General features: G+C 36.8%; 1 protein-coding gene across 1 annotated transcript in view; it reads left to right on the forward strand.

Annotated features, from left to right (window-relative positions):
- The window catches only part of UNKL (unk like zinc finger), a 132,982-nt gene that overhangs the window by 50,470 nt on the left and 63,803 nt on the right, over positions 1–18,709 (forward strand). Inside the window, exon 6 of the mRNA XM_044657478.1 lies at positions 17,266–17,383. Coding sequence (XP_044513413.1) covers positions 17,266–17,383 — 118 coding nt within the window. The remainder of the gene's footprint in view (positions 1–17,265; positions 17,384–18,709) is intronic.

An 18,709-nucleotide genomic window follows, 5' to 3' on the forward strand; every position in this document is an offset into this window, starting at 1 on the left:
TAATTTGATTCCTTGGTAACTTAGTAACACTTACTAGAAATTTATATTTAGAAAGGATTCAGCCCTTCAAAAGGAAGAGTCAATATTTCTTCCTACTATGGAAAAATTCCTTACCTTTTCTCCCATCTGCCTTTTGAAAAATTGACTCAATGTCATATTTATTGCAGGTTTATAATAATTGCTTTTCCATTATGACAGTTTTCCTTAAAAATTCATGAGGAGGGTTACTGGGGGGCTCAGTGGATTGAGAGCCAGGCCCAGAAATGAGAGGTCCTGGGTTCCAATGTGGCCTCAGACACTTCCTAGCTGTGTGACCCTGGGCAAGTTACTTAACCCCCATTGCCTAGCCCTTACCATTCTTCTGCCTTAGAACCAATACATAGTATTGATTCTAAGATGGAAGGAAAGGGTTTAAAAAAAAAAAAGTTCATACCTTATGAATAGAGGCAACAAATATGGACCCATATATTAGCTCGATGAAAATGATTACAGGAGAAAATTCAACACATAATTTTTAGTAGTGGTAGAGATAAGAGATATTTATATGTTAGTAACACTATCCAGTGCCATCTATTTTTAAAACACATTGGACAGTTCCTAGAAGAGCACTGTTGTTATTTAAATGTTGTTTAAGAAATTAAATGGTCAATATTAAAAATAGATGTAATGATAATTTAATTTAATATACTTAAGACTACATGAAATGAATTAGCTCAAACTTTCTTCTTAAATAATAGGTTTATTGGTTTTTATTTGAGAACAATTTGTTTGTGTAAGTAACAGCAAAGAAGGTCACCACTGCTGGTTTGTGGAGTATGTGGAGAGGAGTGAAGTGAGAATACTGGAAAAGTAGGAAGGGTCCAGGTTGGTAAGGGTTGTCAAATGTCAAATGTCAAACTAAGGGTGGTATGTTTGATTCTAGAGGAATCCATTCTAGATTCTAGAGGGAGCCATTAGAGTTTACCATGTAAGATTTAAATTTAGGTTTTATACTAAATATGAGAGTTATAAGTAATATTATGGTCACCCATTTTAAAATATAGCTTAAGTCAAAATGACTTTTAGCAGCTTTATTTACAAAGAGATGGAAAGAGTGAAAGTGGAAAAATGTAGATAAAGAGACAGATTCTAACAAGCCTACAAAGCCCTTCTCTGGTGAAGTCAGGCTTGCTTCCCCAAGTCCCTTGTCTCCACGTGGATTTCCTGGTAATCCTCAGCCAAAGTCCAGTGGTATCTTCAGCCAGAGTTCCACCAAGGAACCCTCCAAAGACGAGGCAGAAATCTCAGCCACTCACCCAGCAAGCCTACTCAGGATCCAGGAAAACCTCCTCCAAGCCAAGGCAGGGATTTCAGCCATTCACTCCAAATGCCAGGAAGAAATGAATGCTAGATCATGCTGGTCTCCTCTTTTATACTTCTTTTTCCATGTCATTTCCTGTCACTCTCCCTACTACACAAAAACCAATGACAATCTTTCATTTTGCCTAGCACTGCCCAAGGGTGGTGGGGCAGTGGCCTTTGGAGGTGTGAGCTTACTCTACTAAGTGACATGGACTTTCATATTTAATGGTAAGTGGGGGTACTTTAAATTACTGATTTGATTAGCTAAAAATCGACTAAGGGGAGAGTTAATCTTATCTTCACAACTAAATGGTGGTAGAGTGATATGTAGTCAGACCTTTAAGAAACTTACTTTGACAACTGAGTGGAAAATGGACTGGAATGAGGACACATTTGAACCTGATAAACGAACCAGCAGGGTGAGTTTTCAAATATTAAGTGATGTGGATCTGTACCAGGATGAAACACTGTTAAAGGAGAGAAAGAAGTATATTTGAGAGTTATTATGAAAGGAAAATTGATGGGGTTTGACTATAGATTGAAAAAGGGGGATAGGGAGAGAAAGGGTAAGGGGGTGAGAATAACACATAGATCTTGAGTCTGGGTGACTATGGATATGATAGTACCTTTAATAATAATAATACAGAAATTAGGAATATGGAAGGGTTTGGGGGAAAAGATAAGGAGTTCAATTTGGGGTCATGATGATTTGAGTTTCTATAGGACATTGTTTAAATTGTGTTTTTTATGTGTCCTACCTGGCTTGCCAAACTGTTATAAGGGGAGCCTAAGCAGATGCTGATGATAGAATATGAATAGGGTGAGGGAACCAAATCACAACTGAATGTGAGTTTATATCAGCTCTCACACCAGCAGGGTTAGGTCCCCTTTAAACCCAACATTTCTCTGCCACAGCCCCAGGGCCTTAGAACCAATCTAGCCAGGCAGTTTGAAATGTCTCCAGGAAGTAGATTGAGACTTCCTGAAACCTTAAATTGATGATGGATAAACCTGGCTTGGAAAGGCTGGACCAGCTAATGATGTCAACCAGATCTGACTGCTAAATGACTATTTGCTGTTAGTAAGGTAAGCAATGGCTCCAAGAACAGAGGGCAGGTAAGAGGAGTAGGAAGGTAGGTGAAAGGAAACCCTAAAGATCTTGCCTAAGTAATTTTTGTTAAGAAAATCTTCAAACACAAATTGATGTTCCTAGGTACAAGCCTTGAGAAAGCCTTGAGGGTACTTCCCAACTCTGTTTCTCTATTGCTGAGCCCAGGAGGCTATCAGGCCCCTAGGTCAGATGCAGCAGTTCTTGATTTGTAGTTGTTGACTCTAGCTTATAATGCAAGGTTGTTAGCTATGCTAATGAAGTATTGAATTTGGCTAGTAATGGAGATTATCCCTGCCTGCCTAACCAAACTCCCAAAACACCCTGGGCCCAAACCTCCTTCCTCCCTAACCCTTGAGATAAGAGAGAGAAGTCCCAAGGGGTTTGTGGACCCCCTTTTATACCCTGCCCTTAACCGTCACCCTGGCACATGCCTGGGTGCTCTGCCAGGTTCTGTGTTCCAAAGTGGCAACTGCTGACCTGCACCCAGAGAGAAAATGGCTACACATTTCTGCATATTACAGTTGTTAATTAGACAGTGAAGATGTGAGATGAAGGCTTCGAGGTCAGGAAAGACCATAGGGTAGGATCTGCGATCTGATAATCAGCTAGACATGACCATTGAATCCATAGGAGCTGATGAGATAACCAAATAAGATAGTATAGAGCAGTGATGGTGAACCTTTTAGAGACCGAGTACTCAAACTATAATCCTCACGCTGCATGTGAGCCCCCTATCTTACCCCAGATAGGGGAGGGAGGAATCTCTCCCATTGGGCTGCTGGGCAGGTGATGGAAGAAATGTCCTCAGGTGCACAGAGACAGGGAGGGGAATGGCTGCCTTTGGCATGCGTGCCATAATTGCCAACATAGGCATGGAGGAATAACCAAAAAGACTCCAGGACAGAGTCCTGGGAGATACTTATTATTAGTATTTGGAGATCTACAAGAAGATTGAGAAAGCAAGGTCCAGCAGGTCAGAGGAACACCAAGAAAGAGCAATGTCATGAAAGTTTATATGAGAGAAAGCATCAAAGAGAAGAGGATGATAGTGTCAAAAATTACAGAAAGATGAGGGGCTGAAAGAAATACCAGATTTGGCCATTAAAAGATCTTGGTAGGGGCAGCTGGGTAGCTCAGTGGATTGAGAGTCAGGCCTAGAGACAGGAGGTCCTAGGTTCAAATCCGGCCTCAGACAATTCCCAGCTGTGTGACCCTGGGCAAGTCACTTGACCCCTGTTGCCCACCCTTACCACTCTTCCACCTATGAGCCAATACACAGAAGTTAAGGGTTTAAAAAAAAAAAAGATCTTGGTAATATTGGAGAGTAGCATTTCAGTTGAATGAAGCAAGATTGCAGAGAGTTTAGTGGAGAATGAGAGCAAAGGAAGTAGAGGCACTGGTTAAGAATTCATCATCTGCCCATAATTGCGAAAAGAATATGAACTGCTTTTTTACAATTTTTTACATGATAATATTTTTTTACAATTAATTTTTATATATGGCAATATAATATGTAATTCAATAATATAATACATATGATTTGTTATAAATATATGATAAATTATTATAAATAAGCTTATCCAAGAGAAATTCTCCTGTTAGCTATGTCCAAAAATATATGCCTCATTCCTTCATTTCCCCCTCATTCCCACTCCCCAAGAAGGCAGATATTATGATACTATTCTACATGTATTATCATATACATATTTTCCTGTTCATCATATGAAACAAGACACATATTGCTTATACTAGAGGAAAATTAATGTAGGAAATAAAGTGAAAATGATATGTTTCAGCTTATCTGAAGGGCTTTCTGTTCCTTCTATGGCAGTGGATATCTTTTTTGTCATGAGTCTCTTGGAATTGTCCTAGATCTTTGCCTTGTTAATAAGTTATTCATCATTGATCATCATACATTATTGTTACTGTGTACAAAGTTCTTTTGGTTCTGCTCACTTCATTTTGCCTCTCTTCATATTAGTTCTTCTAGGTATTTTTTTTTTTTGGTGGTGAGTTATTTTATTTTTATCATCATGCAAAACACACTTCCATATTGGTCATTGTAAGAGCACACTTATACGTAACCATAACCCCAAAATAAAACCATAAATACACTGATGTGAAAGATGACTCCCAACAGTTTTCTCTGGAGGTGAATAGCATTCTCTGTCCTAAAGTCTTTCAGGATTGTCCCAGATCATTGCATTGCTGAGAGTAATCAAGTTTTTACAGATAATCATTGTGTAGTATTGCTTTTATTGTTACTCAGTGTTTTCCTAGTTGTGCTTATTTCACTCTACATCAATTCCTGCAGATCTTCTCACCTTTTTCTGAAGTCATCTTGCTTATCATTTTTTATAGCATAGTAGTATTCTATCACCAATATGTACCACACAATTTGTTCAGCCATTCCCCAACTGATGGACATCCCCTCAATTTCCATTTCTTTGCCACTACAAAAAAAGCTGCTATAAATAATTTTTGTACAAGTAAGTCCTTTCACCTTTTTTGTTATTTCTTTTGGATATAGACCCAATAAGTGGTATTACCAGATCAAAGGGTATGCAAAGTTTTATAGTCCTTTGGGCATAGTTCCAAATTGCCCTCTATAATGGTTGGATCATTTCACAACTCCACCAACAATGCATTAGTGTCCTAATTTTGCCATGTCTCCTTTTCCAGGTTTTTTTTGGGATCATCTTGCTGTCTCTTATGACACAATAGTATTCCATTATAATCATATACCACCACTTGTTCAGCTGTTTTCAATTTGATGGACATCTCTTTGGCTTCCAGTTCTTTGCCAACACAAAAAGAGCTGATGTAAATATTTTAGAACATAGGGTTTCTTTTCCTTTTTCCTTGATCATCTTAGGAAACATAATAATTAGCATTATTGGGTCAAAAGTATACATAGTTTTACAACTGAGTATAATTCCAGATTGTTCTCCAAAATGGTTGGATTAATTCACAGTTCTCTTAATGGTGGATAAGTGTGTCTGTTTTTCTACATCCCCTCCAACATTTGTCATTTTGCCCCTTTTATCATTTTAGCCAATCTGATAGGTGTGAGATTGATATCTTAAATCAGTTTTGATTTACATTTCTCTAATCAGTAGTGATTTAGATTGTTTTTTTCATATAGTTATATACAACTTTTATTTGTCCAAATCTGTCTTCTTTTGACCATTTATCAGTTGAGGCTTGGCTCATAGCCATATATTTGACAAGGTTCTCTCTATTTTTTAAATATGAGACCTCTATTGGAGAAACTATTCTCCCCCCCCCCAATTGGTTTTATTTGTATAAAACTGTTTCAATTTAATGTATTCAAAATTATCCATTTTATACTTTACAATGTTTTCGATCTCTTATTACTTATCTTGTTACTTTCTATCTCTTGTTACTTATTCATACATATTTCTATACATAAATCTGATAGATATGTACTCTGTTATTCTAATTTGTTTTTAATGTGTCTCTTTATACCTAGGTTATATATCCATTTGGATCTTATCTTGGTAAATGGGGTGGGATATTTGTCTATATCTAATCTCTGTCAAATTGCTTTCCAGTTTTCCCAACAGTATTTACCAAATAGTGAATTCTTATTCTAAAAAATTGGATATTTACCTTTGTGAAACTTAAGGTTACTATAATCTTTAATGACTGTTTGTTTTATGTATCTTCTGTTCCACTCTTTTACTTTTCTATTTCTTGGACAATGCCAAATAGTTTTTTTTTGAACGTTTATTAATAGTCATTTTTAACATGGTTACATGATTCATGCTCCTACTTTCCCCTTCACCCCCCGCTCTCCCCCCACCCATGGCCTAAGCACATTTCCACTGGTTTTAACATGTGTCATTGAAGACCTATTTCCAAATTGTTGATAGTTGCATTGGTGTGGTAGTTTCGAGTCTACATCCCCAATCATGTCCACCTCATCCCATGCATTCAAGCAGTTGTTTTTCTTATACGTTTCCTCTCCTGCAGTTCTTCCTCTGACTGTGGGTAGTGTTCTTGTCCATAAATCCCTCAGAATTGTCTTGGGTCATTGCATTGCTGCTGGTACAGAAGTTCATTGCATTTGATTTTACCATAGTATATCAGTCTCTGTGTACAATGTTCTTCTGGCTCTGCTCCTTTCGCTCTGCATCAGTTCCTGGAGGTTATTCCAATTCACCTGGAACTCCTCTAGTTTATTATTCCTTTTAGCACAATAGTATGCCATCACCAGCATATACCACAATTTATTCAGCCATTCCCCAATTGAAGGACATACCCTCATTTTCCAGTTCTTTGCCACCACAAAAAGCACAGCTATAAATATTTTCATACAAGTCTGTTTATTTATGATCTCTTTGGGGTACAAACCCAACAATGGTATGGCTGTATCAAAGGGCAGGCATTCTTTTTTTTTTATTAGACATTTATTAATATTCATTTTTAATCTGTTTACATACTTTATGCCCCTACTTTCCCCTTCAACCCCCCGCTCTCCCCCCACCCATGGCCAACACACATTTCCACTGGTTGTAACAAGTGTCCTTGTTCAGGGTCTATTTCCCATTCATGTCTGCCTCAGTCCATGCATTCAAGCAATTGTTTATCTTATATGTTTCCTCTCCTGCAGTCCTTCCTCTGAATGTGGGTAGCATCTTTACCATAAATCCCTAAGAGCTGTCTTGTGTCATTGCAGTGCTGCTGGTACAGGAGCCCATTACATTTGATTTTACCATAGTATATCAGTCTCTGTGTACAATGTTCTTCTGGCTCTGCTCCTTTCGCTCTGCATCACTTCCTGGAGGTCTCTCCAATTTGCATGGAATTCCTCCAGTTTATTATTCCTTTTAGCACAATAGTATTCCATCACCCGCATATACCACAGTTTGTTCAGCCATTCCCCAATTGAAGGACATACCCTCCCTTTCCAGTTCTTTGCCACTACAAAAAGCGCAGCTATAAATATTTTTGTACAAGTCTGTTTATCTATGATCTGTTTGGGGTGCAAACCCAGCAATGGTATGGCTGGATCAAAGGGCAGGCATTCTTTTATAGCCCTTTGAGCATAGTTTCAAATTGCCAGCCAGAATGGTGGGATCAGTTCACAACTCCACCAGCAATGTCCCAGTTTTGCCACATCCCCTCCAGCATTCATTACTCTCCCCTTCTTTCATTTTAGCCAATCTACGAGGTGTGAGGTGATACCAGAGAGTTGTTTTGATTTGCATTTCTCTAATTATTAGAGATTTAGAACACTTTCTCATGTACTTATTGATACTTTTGATTTCTTTACCTGAAAATTGCCTATTCATGTCTCTTGCCCATTTATCAATTGGGGAATGGCTTGATTTTTTATGCAATTGCTTTAACTCCTTGTATATTTGAGTAATTAGATCCCTGTCAGAGTTTTTTGTTATAAAGATTTTTTCCCAATTTGTTGTTTCCCTTCTGATTTTTTTTTTTTAAACCCTTGTACTTCGGTTTATTGTCTCATAGGTGGAAGATTGGTAAGGGTGGGCAATGGGGGTCAAGTGACTTGCCCAGGGTCACACAGCTAGGAAGTGGCTGAGGCCGGGTTTGAACCTAGGACCTCCCGTCCCCAGGCCCGACTCTTACTCCACTGAGCTACCCAGCTGCCCCCTTCTGATTTTGACTACATTGTTTTTGTTTGTACAAAAGCTTTTTAGCTTAATATAATCAAAACCATTTAATTTACATTTTGTAATTTTCTCTAACTCTTGCTTGGTTTTAAAATCTTTCCTTTCCCAGAGATCTGACAAGTATACTATTTTGTGTTCACTTAACTTATTTGTAGTTTTCCTCTTTATATTCAAGTCATTCACCCATTCTGAATTTATCTTGGTGTAGGGTGTCAGATGTTGATCTAACCCTATTCTCTCCCATATTGTTTTCCAAATTTCCCAGCAGTTTTTGTCAAATAGTGGATTCATGTCCCAAAAGTTGGGCTCTTTGGGTTTATCATACACTGTCTTGCTGATGTCATTTACCCCAAGTCTATTCCACTGATCCTCCCTTCTGTCTCTTAGCCAGGACCATATTGTTTTGATGACTGCTGCTTTTTAGGATAGTTTAATATCTGGTACTGCTAGGCTCCCTTCCTTTACATTTTTTTCATTATTTCCCTTGATATTCTTGATCTTTTGTTATTCCAAATGAAATTTGTATGATAGGTATGGCGCTAAATAGGTAAATTAATTTGGGTAGAATAGTCATTTTTATTATGTTAGCTCATCCTACCCATGAGCAATCAATGGCTTTCCAATTGTTGAGATCTAGTTTTATTTGTTTGGAAAGTGTTTTGTAGTTGTTTTCGTATAATTGCTGTGTTTGTTTTGGTAGGTAGATTCCCAAGTATTTTATATTGTCTAGGGTGATTTTAAATGGTGTTTCTCTTTCTACCTCTTGCTGCTCTAATGTGTTGGAAATGTATAGAAATGCTGATGATTTATGTGCATTTATTTTGTATCCTGCAACTTTGCTAAAGTTGTTGATTATTATTTCTACAAGCTTCTTAGTTGATTCTCTAGGATTTTTTAAGTAGACCATCATATCATCTGCAAAGAGTGATAGCTTAGTCTCCTCATTGCCTATTTTGATACCTTCAATTTCTTTTTCTTTAATTGCTACTGCTAGTGTTTCTAGTACTATGTTGAATAGAATGGGCATCCTTGTTTCACTTCTGATCTTATTCGGAAGGCTTCTAATTTATCCCCATTGCATATGATGCTTGTTGATGGTTTTAGGTATATACTGTTTATTATTTTTAGGAAAGGTCCTTCTATTCCTATACTTTCCAGTGTTTTCAATAGGAATGGATGCTGTATTTTGTCAAAGGCTTTTTCAGCATCTATTGAGATAATCATGTGATTTTTGTTTGTTAGACTGTTGATATGGTCATTTATGTGGATGGTTTTCCTAATGTTGAACCATCCTTGCATTCCTGGTATAAATCCCACCTGATCATGGTGGATGATCTTCTTAATTACTTGCTGGATTTTCTTTGCTAATATTCTATTTAAGATTTTTGCATCTATGTTCATTAGGGAGATTGGTCTATAGTTTTCTTTCTCTGTTTTTGATCTCCCTGGCTTTGGAATCAGTACCATATTTGTGTCATAAAAGGAATTTGGTAGGACTCCTTCTTTGCTTATCATATCAAATAATTTGTATAGTATTGGGATTAGTTGCTCTTTGAATGTCTTATAGAATTCACTTGTGAATCCATCAGGTCCTGGTGCTTTTTTCTTAGGGAGTTCTTTGATGGCTTGTTCAATTTCTCTTTCTGATATGGGATTATTTAGGTATTCTATTTCTTCTGCTGTTAATCTAGGCAATTTATATTTTTGTAAATATTCATCCATATCTCCTAAATTGTTATATTTGTTGCCATATAGTTGGGCGAAATAGTTTTTAATGATTGCCTTAATTTCCCCTTCATTAAAGGTAAGTTCTCCCTTTTCATCTTTGATACTGTCAATTTGGTTTTCTTCTTTCCTTTTTTTTATTAGATTGACCAGTACTTTGTCTATTTTATCTGTTTTTTCAAAATACCAGCTTCTAGTCTTATTTATTAATTCAATAGTTCTTTTACTTTCGATTTTATTAATTTCTCCCTTAATTTTTAGTATTTTTAATTTAGTTTTCATCTGGGGATTTTTAATTTGCTCACTTTCTAATTTTTTGAGTTGCATACCCAATTCATTAATCTATGCCCTCCTTAATTTGTTAACATATGCACTCAAGGATATAAATTTCCCCCTGAGTACTGCCTTGGCTGCATCCCACAGAGTTTGGTAGGATGTCTCATCATTGTCATTCTCTTCAATGAAATTGTTGATTGTTTCTAAGATTTCTTCTTTGACTAATTGGTTTTGGAGAATCATATTGTTTAATTTCCAATTGGTTTTTGATTTGCCTGTCCAGGTACCCTTACTGATTATTATTTTTATCGCATTATGATCTGAGAAGGTTACATTTATTATATCTGCTCTTTTGCATTTGTTTGCAATGTTTCTATGCCCTATTACATGGACATTCTTTGTGAATGTACCATGTGCAGCTGAAAAGAAGGTGTATTCCTTTTTGTCCCTATTTATTTTTCTCCACATATCAATTAAATCTAATTTTTCTAGGACTCCATTCACCTCTCTTACCTCTTTCTTACTTATTTTTTGGTTTGATTTATCTAGATTTGAAAGAGGAATATTTAGATCTCCCACTATTATGGTTTTACTATCTATTTCCTTCTTGAGCTCTGCCAGTTTCTCCTTTATGAATTTGGATGCTATACCACTTGGTGCATATATATTGAACAGTGTTATTTCCTCATTGTTTATACTGCCTTTAATCAGGATGTAATGACCTTCCCTGTCTTTTTTAATCATATCTATTTTTACTTTGGCTTTGTCAGAAATCATAATAGCCACTCCTGCCTTCTTTTTCTCCTTTGACACCCAAAAGATTTTGCTCAGGCCCTGAACCTTAAACTTGTGTATGTCCACCTGTCTCATATGTGTTTCTTGTAGACAACATATGGTAGGATTTTGGTTTCTAATCCACTCTGCTATTTGCTTCCGTTTTATGGGTGAGTTCATCCCATTCACATTCAGAGTTGTAATCATCAGTTGTGCATTTGCTGACATTTTCGTATCCTCCCCTATTCCTACCCCCTTTTTCTTATACTATTTCCTTTTAAACCAGTGATTTGCTTTGAGCCGGTATCCCTTATCCCCTCCTTTGATTAACTTCCCTTTCTACTCCCTCCCTTGTTATTCCCCTCTTTTTATTTTTAAAGGTCTAATGAATTCCCTCCCCCTTCTCCCCTCCCTTTTTTGACCTCTCCACTCCCCTGCTCCCCTTGGTTTATCCCTTCTGACTTTCTCAGTAGGGTTAGATAGAGTTTGATATCCCAGTGGATAATGTAGTTACTCTTCCCTCTCCAGGTTGATTACACTGAGAATAAGGTTTAAATATTACCTCTTAATGCTCTCTTCCTCTCCTTCTTATACTATTATTTGTCCCCTCCCCTTCCCATGCCCTCTTTGTGTGTAATAGAATATCCTATTTTTCTTATTCACTCAAGTATCCCCTACTATTCACCCCCCTCTTTCCCACCCCCCATGTCATCTTAGACCATTTAGTATTCTACCCTCTCCCTATGAATTATTCTTCTGATTGCTATAATAGTGAATACTATAATAGTGAATAGAGTTCACTACAGAGAATTATACATAGCATTTCTCCACATAGGAATACAGATAATTAGATCTAATTGAAGCCCTTAAAGAGGCAAATTTAAAAAATTATGAGTTTTCTTTCTTTCCCCTCTGTTTCTTATTTACCTATTCATGTTTCTCTTGATTTTTGTGGTTGGATATCAAACTTTCCATTTAGTCCTGGTCTCTTCTGTGCAAATACTTGGAAATCTTCAGTTTTGTTGAATGCTCATACTTTCCCCTGGAAGTATATAGTCAGTTTTGATGGGTAGTTGATCCGTGGTTGAAGGCCCAGCTTTCTTGCCTTTCTGAATATCATATTCCAAGCCTTGCGGTCTTTTGGTGTGGAGGCTGCCAGATCCTGTGTGCTCCTGATTGGTGCTCCTTGATATTTGAATTGTCTCTTTCTGGCTTCTTGTAAGATTTTTTTCTTTTACTTGGAAGCTCTTGAATTTGGCTATTATATTCCTGGGTGTTGTCCTTTCTGGGTCTAGTGTAGAGGGTGATCTGTGGATCCTTTCAATGTCTATATTGCCCTCTTGTTGTAGAACTTCAGGGCAATTTTGCTGAATAATTTATTTTCGTATGGAGTCCAAGTTTCTATTAATTTCTGCTTTTTCTGGAATACCAATGATTCTCAAATTGTCTCTTCTAGACCGGTTTTCTTGGTCTGTCACTTTCTCATTGAGATATTTCATGTTTCCTTCTATTTTATCAGTCTTTTGACTTTGTTTTATTTGTTCTTGCTGTTTTGGGAGATCATTGGCTTCTAATTGCTCAAATCTAGCATTTAGGGACTGGTTTTTGGCTATAATGTTTTGGTTTTCCTTTTCAATCTGGTCATTTCTGGTGTTCAATTTACTTATCAGTTCATTTGATTTCTGAGCCTCACTTTCCAATTGTGAAATATTCTGCCTTTTAAACTGTTATTTTCTTGCCAGATCTCTTCCATCTTTCTCATCATCTCAGATTTGAACTCTTCAATAGCTTGTGACCAGTTTTCATTGTTTTGGGAAGGTTTGGATATGATTTCTTGTTTGTTCTCCTTTGTTGTCTGGATTTTAACTGTGTAAAAGTTGTGGAGTGTTACAGAGTTCTTCTTGATAATCTTTCTCTTCTAGAGTTCTCGATTTTGGCTTGCCATTGTTGTTAGCCCAGCGCCTTCTCAGCTTTGTCCTCACACTCAGGGTCTGTCTGCGCTTTCTGGGCTCCTGAGTTCTCAGGTCTCGTTGTTCTCGGGGTTGAGCCTCCTCGTTGTCCCTGGTCTACCCCTCTGCCTGAGGCTCTTTCAGCAGTCTCAGGGGCTGCTTCCACAACCGACCCCCGTCTGCACTGGGTCCCCACTCGAGGTCCAAGTCTGCGCTAGAGATCCTTGTCTACTCGTGGGGCAATGCCTTCACCTGAGCAGGCGCTCAGGAAAGTCCATGCGCGTTCTTTAGCCTCTTAGGGTCCTACGTCTTTCTGCTCTCAGGAACAAGCTCTGGAGCTGCCAGTGACTTAACGGGTGCCCCAAATCTGCTTTAACTCTTGTGGGCTTGCTTTGGAGCTGTGTGTGGTGTGGGTGTGGGGGAGGGACTTCTTCCTCTCACGTTTTAGTGAGAGCTGTTTCACCCCTTTGTAGCGTGGAAATGCCCCGATTCCGCGTACCTTCAATGCTGCGCCCTTTTGTGGGGTCCCTTTGTTCATCTGTATTCGTTTTTATGTCCCCTTGAGGAGTCCTGTATGTTTCGGTTAGGAGAGATCAAGCAGCTGCTCCTTACTCTGCCGCCATCTTAACTGGACATCTCTAATGCCAAATAGTTTTAATAATTACTGCTTTATAATATAGTTTGGAATTTAATGCTACTGGAACTTCTTCTGTAACTTTTTTTCATTATTTACTTTTAATATTCTTTATCTTCTGTTTTTTTTCCAAATGAATTATCTTTTTTAGTTCAATAACATAATTTTTTTGTAATTTAATTGGGATGGCATTTAATAAGTAGATTATTATAATAAGCAGGTTAGGTAGAATTGACATTTAAATTATATTGTCTTTGCCAATCCACAAACAATATTTCTCCGTTTAAAACTTATTTTATTTGTATAATAAATTTTTTATAATTATGTTCATATAGTTTCTGGATTTGTTTTGGAAGATAAGTTATAGTTAAATGAGTCATCTCTTATCTCTTATAGCTCATTGTTAGTAATATATAGAAATGCTGATGATTTATATGGATTCATTTTATATACTACCATTTTTAAAAATTATCGAGAGTTTCAATTAATTTTTTATTTGAATCTCTAGGATTTTCTTATATAATTTGCAGAAAGATAGTTTTATTATGTCTTTGCTCATTCTGATATCTTCAGTTTCTTTTTCTTTTATTGCTTTTGGTAGCATTTCTAATACAATATTAAGTAATATTTGTGCTAATAGGCATCTTGTTTTACTCCTGATCTTCTAAGAAAAGCTTCTAACTTATCCCTATTACAGGTCTTTAATATTCAGAACCACTTATCTATTTTGAATTTATCGTGGTATATGCTGTAATATATCTGTCTAAACTTTTCTAAAAGTTTTTTCTAAATGAACTTATTGATACATTAAAAAAATGCAATTGTGGCTCAGCTGGGTGGCTCAGTGGAATGAGAGCCAGTCCTAGAGATGAGGAGGTTTCTCGGTTCAAATCTGGCCTCAGACACTTCCCAACTGTGTGGCCCTGGGCAAGTCACTTAATCCCCAATGTCTAGCCCTTACTACTCTTCTGCCTTGGAACCAATACACAGTATTAGTTTTAAGATGGAAGTAAGGGTTTATTTAAACGCACACACACTCGCACATACACACACACACACACACACAATTGCCATACTATTCTACTTTTTAAAAAGTTATTGCTGACTTTTTTTCTTTACTGCCTAGTCATTTCAATCTCTTCATGCTATAAGACTGACTCTTTCCTTGTGATGAAGAAAAGTAGTTAAGCAAAAACATTCTATAGAGCAGTGATGGGCAAACTACAGCCAGCGGGCCAGATGCCCCTCCCTGAAATGTTTTGTCTGGCTGTGTGACATTATTCCTAATCTGACGAATACAATGAGTAGGATACAATACAATGAAACCTCAAAAGAATTACCTTAGAAACAGACTTACAGATGAGCATTTCCTTTCCTTTGGTCCCCTCTTTAAAATGTTTGCCCATCCCTGCTATAGAGTGATCACTTCTGACACAGTATATAAAATAGTATAATGTAATGGACCCTTGTTTCTGTCTTGGGGTTTTTCCCAGTATTGGTATCCCTCGGTCAAAGGACATATGAAAAATTTTATTTCTTATATACTTCTAAACTAAAATCTAGAACATTGAATAACTATGTTCTCTCAGCTCCCTAGCATTGATTTTTCTATATTTTGTCATATTTTACAGTTTGCTTAGTATGAGGTGTAAAATTCTGGAGTTGTTTAAATTTTAATTTCTCTTACTCTCAGTGATTTGGAGCATGTTTTCATGTGACCATTTACAGTTGGCAATTCATCTTTTTGAGAACTGTATGTACTCATCCTTTTTGTACTTATCTAGAAGTGGTATCTCACATATTTGTCTATTCCCTGTTCATTTTAATTATTTATTTGTTTTAAGGCCCTTACCTTCCATCTTGTAGTCAATACTGTATATTTGTTCCAAGGCAGAAGAATGGTAAGGGTAGGCAATGGGGGTCAAGTGACTTGCCCGGCAGGGTCACACAGCTGGGAAGTGTCTGAGGCCAGATTTGAACCTAGGACTTCCTTTCTCTAGGTCTGGCTCTCCCCCACCCCTTTATTTTAGATATTACCTTTGTCATTCTAATTTTGTGAGCTTCCTTTTCTCTCTGTTCTTTTGATTCACACTTTAAAGCAGTGATTCCCAAAGTAGGAGCCACCACCCCCTGGTGGGCGCTGCAGCGATTCAGGGGGGTGGTGATGGCCACAGGTGCATTTGGGGGTGGTGATAGTATGTGACAGGGGTGCTAAGTAATATTTTTTTCTGGAAAGGGTAAGCCAAAAAAGTTTGGGAACCACTGCTTTAAACACTATCACCTTTCCCCATCCCATTCTTGGTGATGATTTTTGTCCAAATGTACTTCATCTTGAATACCCTTGGAAATGAATTTATATGGTTGAAGTAATTCTTTTTTAATCTTTTCTTTACCTTTAGTTCCAAAATGCCCATTCTTCATTAGTTGAAATTTCCTACCTTTTCCCCAGGCCCCCCTTTTTTCTTACATTTATCTTTTTTTTAAGGCTTTAACAGTGTTCATTATATCAGCATCTTTAAGAATACGCCTTCTTTTCGGTTCTCTAAGCATGGCAAGAGCTTGACCCTGTTCATTTTGCAGCTTCGTTCCTGGACTTATTGCCTCGTAATAAAATCAGCTTCTTCTCACTTGATCTTGATAGAAACAAATAATAGCCTTTTTCATTATTTGTAGTTTGATTCACTGCTACTCAGCTGTACATGTTTGATTATGTCAGAGATGCAGATATACAAGATAGAATATTTATTTCTTTTTCTATATATAGGACCTGAAATATAGGTCTGGATTAGTAGAGAGTAGATATGCTTAAATTAGTGTTTCAAAAGTTTTAGGCAATAGAGAATATCTTCAGACAAACTGACTTTGTTGAATTGGAGGAAAGAAATTAGATTTTTTTTGGATAGAGAAACTATTGGAAAGAACTTAATGTTGTTTTCTATAAGTGATAATTTTTAATAAATCTGGATAAATAATATTAAAAGTTTCCAAGTAGGCAGGGGCAACTAGGTTGCTCAGTGGATAGGGATCTGGTCCTGGATTCAAGTCTCACATCAGATACTAAATAGCTTTGTGGCCCTGGGCAAGTTACTTAACCCCAAATTGCTTAGCCCTTACCAGTCTTCTGCCTTGGAACCAATACTTAGTATCAGTTCTAAGAAGATGGTATGGGTTTTTAAAAAAAAAAATGGTGCTTATGTATGCAATGAAAAAAAGATATGGACTTTTCTCTTTCTAGAAACTTTGGCTTTACTAAGAAAATAATTCCCCACCCCTGATTATAGACTTGAAAGCTTCAACTTTAAGTTTTAAAAATCTTTTATACTTCAGAATTGAAAAACAATTCAACTACTCACTCGTAACAAGTCTAGAGAGGTAGTGCAGACATTTCTTCCAACTCTAGGCTCCTAAAGATTTTAGCTGACCCTAGAAAATACTTCCCATTTTATTATTTGGCAAAGATACAGATTATAATGTACTGACTTTATGAGAAATTGTGGATTGTCAGACTGGCATTTGACCATTTAACTTTCTTTTTTATTTCAATGGGAGAAATGATATTTTAAAAGAATTTTTAGTAGGAAGTTAAAAGAATTAAAGCAACTCCTCTTCGCTGTATTCCACTGGTTTGATGGTATACCATTAATCTAGTGTTTAATCAATGAATAACATGGGTGGGCCATGCCCCCAAATGTCTATATCTATGAATTTATAGACTTTCACATAATAAATTTTGTAAATGAGTGACATTTTCCTTTCTTGTTTTTCAGTAATCTTTTTTCCTCCTTCCAGGTCCACTCCATGCCCCAGTGTGAAACATGGAGATGAATGGGGAGAACCTTCTAAATGTGAAAGTGGGGATAACTGTCAGTATTGTCATTCTCGTACTGAACAACAATTTCACCCCGAGGTAAGAGTTGAGCTATTTTAATATGATATAAAAGTTGGAGAAGTAGTGTGATTTAGTCTCTTCCATTTTTTTGAGTTTTGAGGAAAAATGAGTTTATATCCCCTACTTTTTCTTGTTTTATGAGTCAGTCCTGCTTATATTCTTTTTACCATCTTACTCTGTAAGTTTTCGCACTTGATTTTATATTCTATTCCAGTGTTGATCTTTGCTTCCATGTTTTTCTTTTTGGCAAGTAGATGACCAAGGTGAATTTCTAGGGTTTTTTTAACCTTGCAATAATTGCTTTATATCAACTGTATCCATAAAAATTCTTCATATTGATGTCAGTATATTTACCAATTTCCCTTTTTTGCAACATTTGTAGTTTATTTAAATAGATCAAGTTAGTCAGGCATTGTGGTGCAGGTCTGTACTGTGTGAGATGCCTGCTGAAATCTTGAGCTCTGAATTCTGAGCTATAATGGGCTAATGCAAATCAGGTACCTAAACTAATTTGGCACTAATACAGTGAGCTCCCTAAGAGTAGTGGTCTCTTGTGCTGATCTAAAATGGGACCATGCCTAAAAATAGTCACTTCACTTCTAGGGTGGATGAGTTAGAGAGATTTAGCCTAAAAAAATTTTAGCCTTAACTAAAAATAAGTCAGTTTGGAGCTATTTTAGTTACGTGGCATATTTTCTCATCTTTGTCCTTTTTTCTCATTTGATGTAAAGTTTGGTCTTAGCTCATATAAGTAAATGGTCTTAGCATACATAGATAGCTGATTAGAAATGACTAGCATGTAGGTAATCAATTGTTTCTTTTCAAGACCCAATTTAATTTTTTGTTAGGATATTAGGATATTTAATATTCTTCTTGGCTAGTGCTTCCTACTCTTCTTGAAGAAAACCCTCTTTCCTTAACCTTAAATTTTTTTTTACTGCTTAAGTACATTGAAATCAAGTATTAAAATATATGTCGATTAATTTGGAGAGGGGCTCATTAAATTCTTCATAGAATTTTTAAAATCTCTGTAAAAATAAGAAAAATTTAGGGTGATAAATTGAAGAGATCAAGTGAAGGAAGGCAGCAGTGAAGGAATCAGAGGTTGAGCTATAAGGGATGATTAAAGATTTAAGCTGCTAGAGGAGATAGGAAGGTATTGGATTAAAGGAACAAGTGGTTGATCCTGGCAAGGAAAGGGTCTTCTCTACCTCAGAGACTAGAGAGAAAAAAAGGGGAAAGTGAGGGATAGCGTAGAATGGTTTTGAGCTGTGGTATAAGGGAAAAGGACCTTATGACACATAGCCTTTATTTTCTCAATAAAGTAGAAGATAAGTCCTTTGG

The sequence above is a fragment of the Gracilinanus agilis genome, chromosome 1, assembly GCF_016433145.1.
Source record: "Gracilinanus agilis isolate LMUSP501 chromosome 1, AgileGrace, whole genome shotgun sequence".
Classification (NCBI taxonomy): domain Eukaryota; kingdom Metazoa; phylum Chordata; class Mammalia; order Didelphimorphia; family Didelphidae; genus Gracilinanus; species Gracilinanus agilis.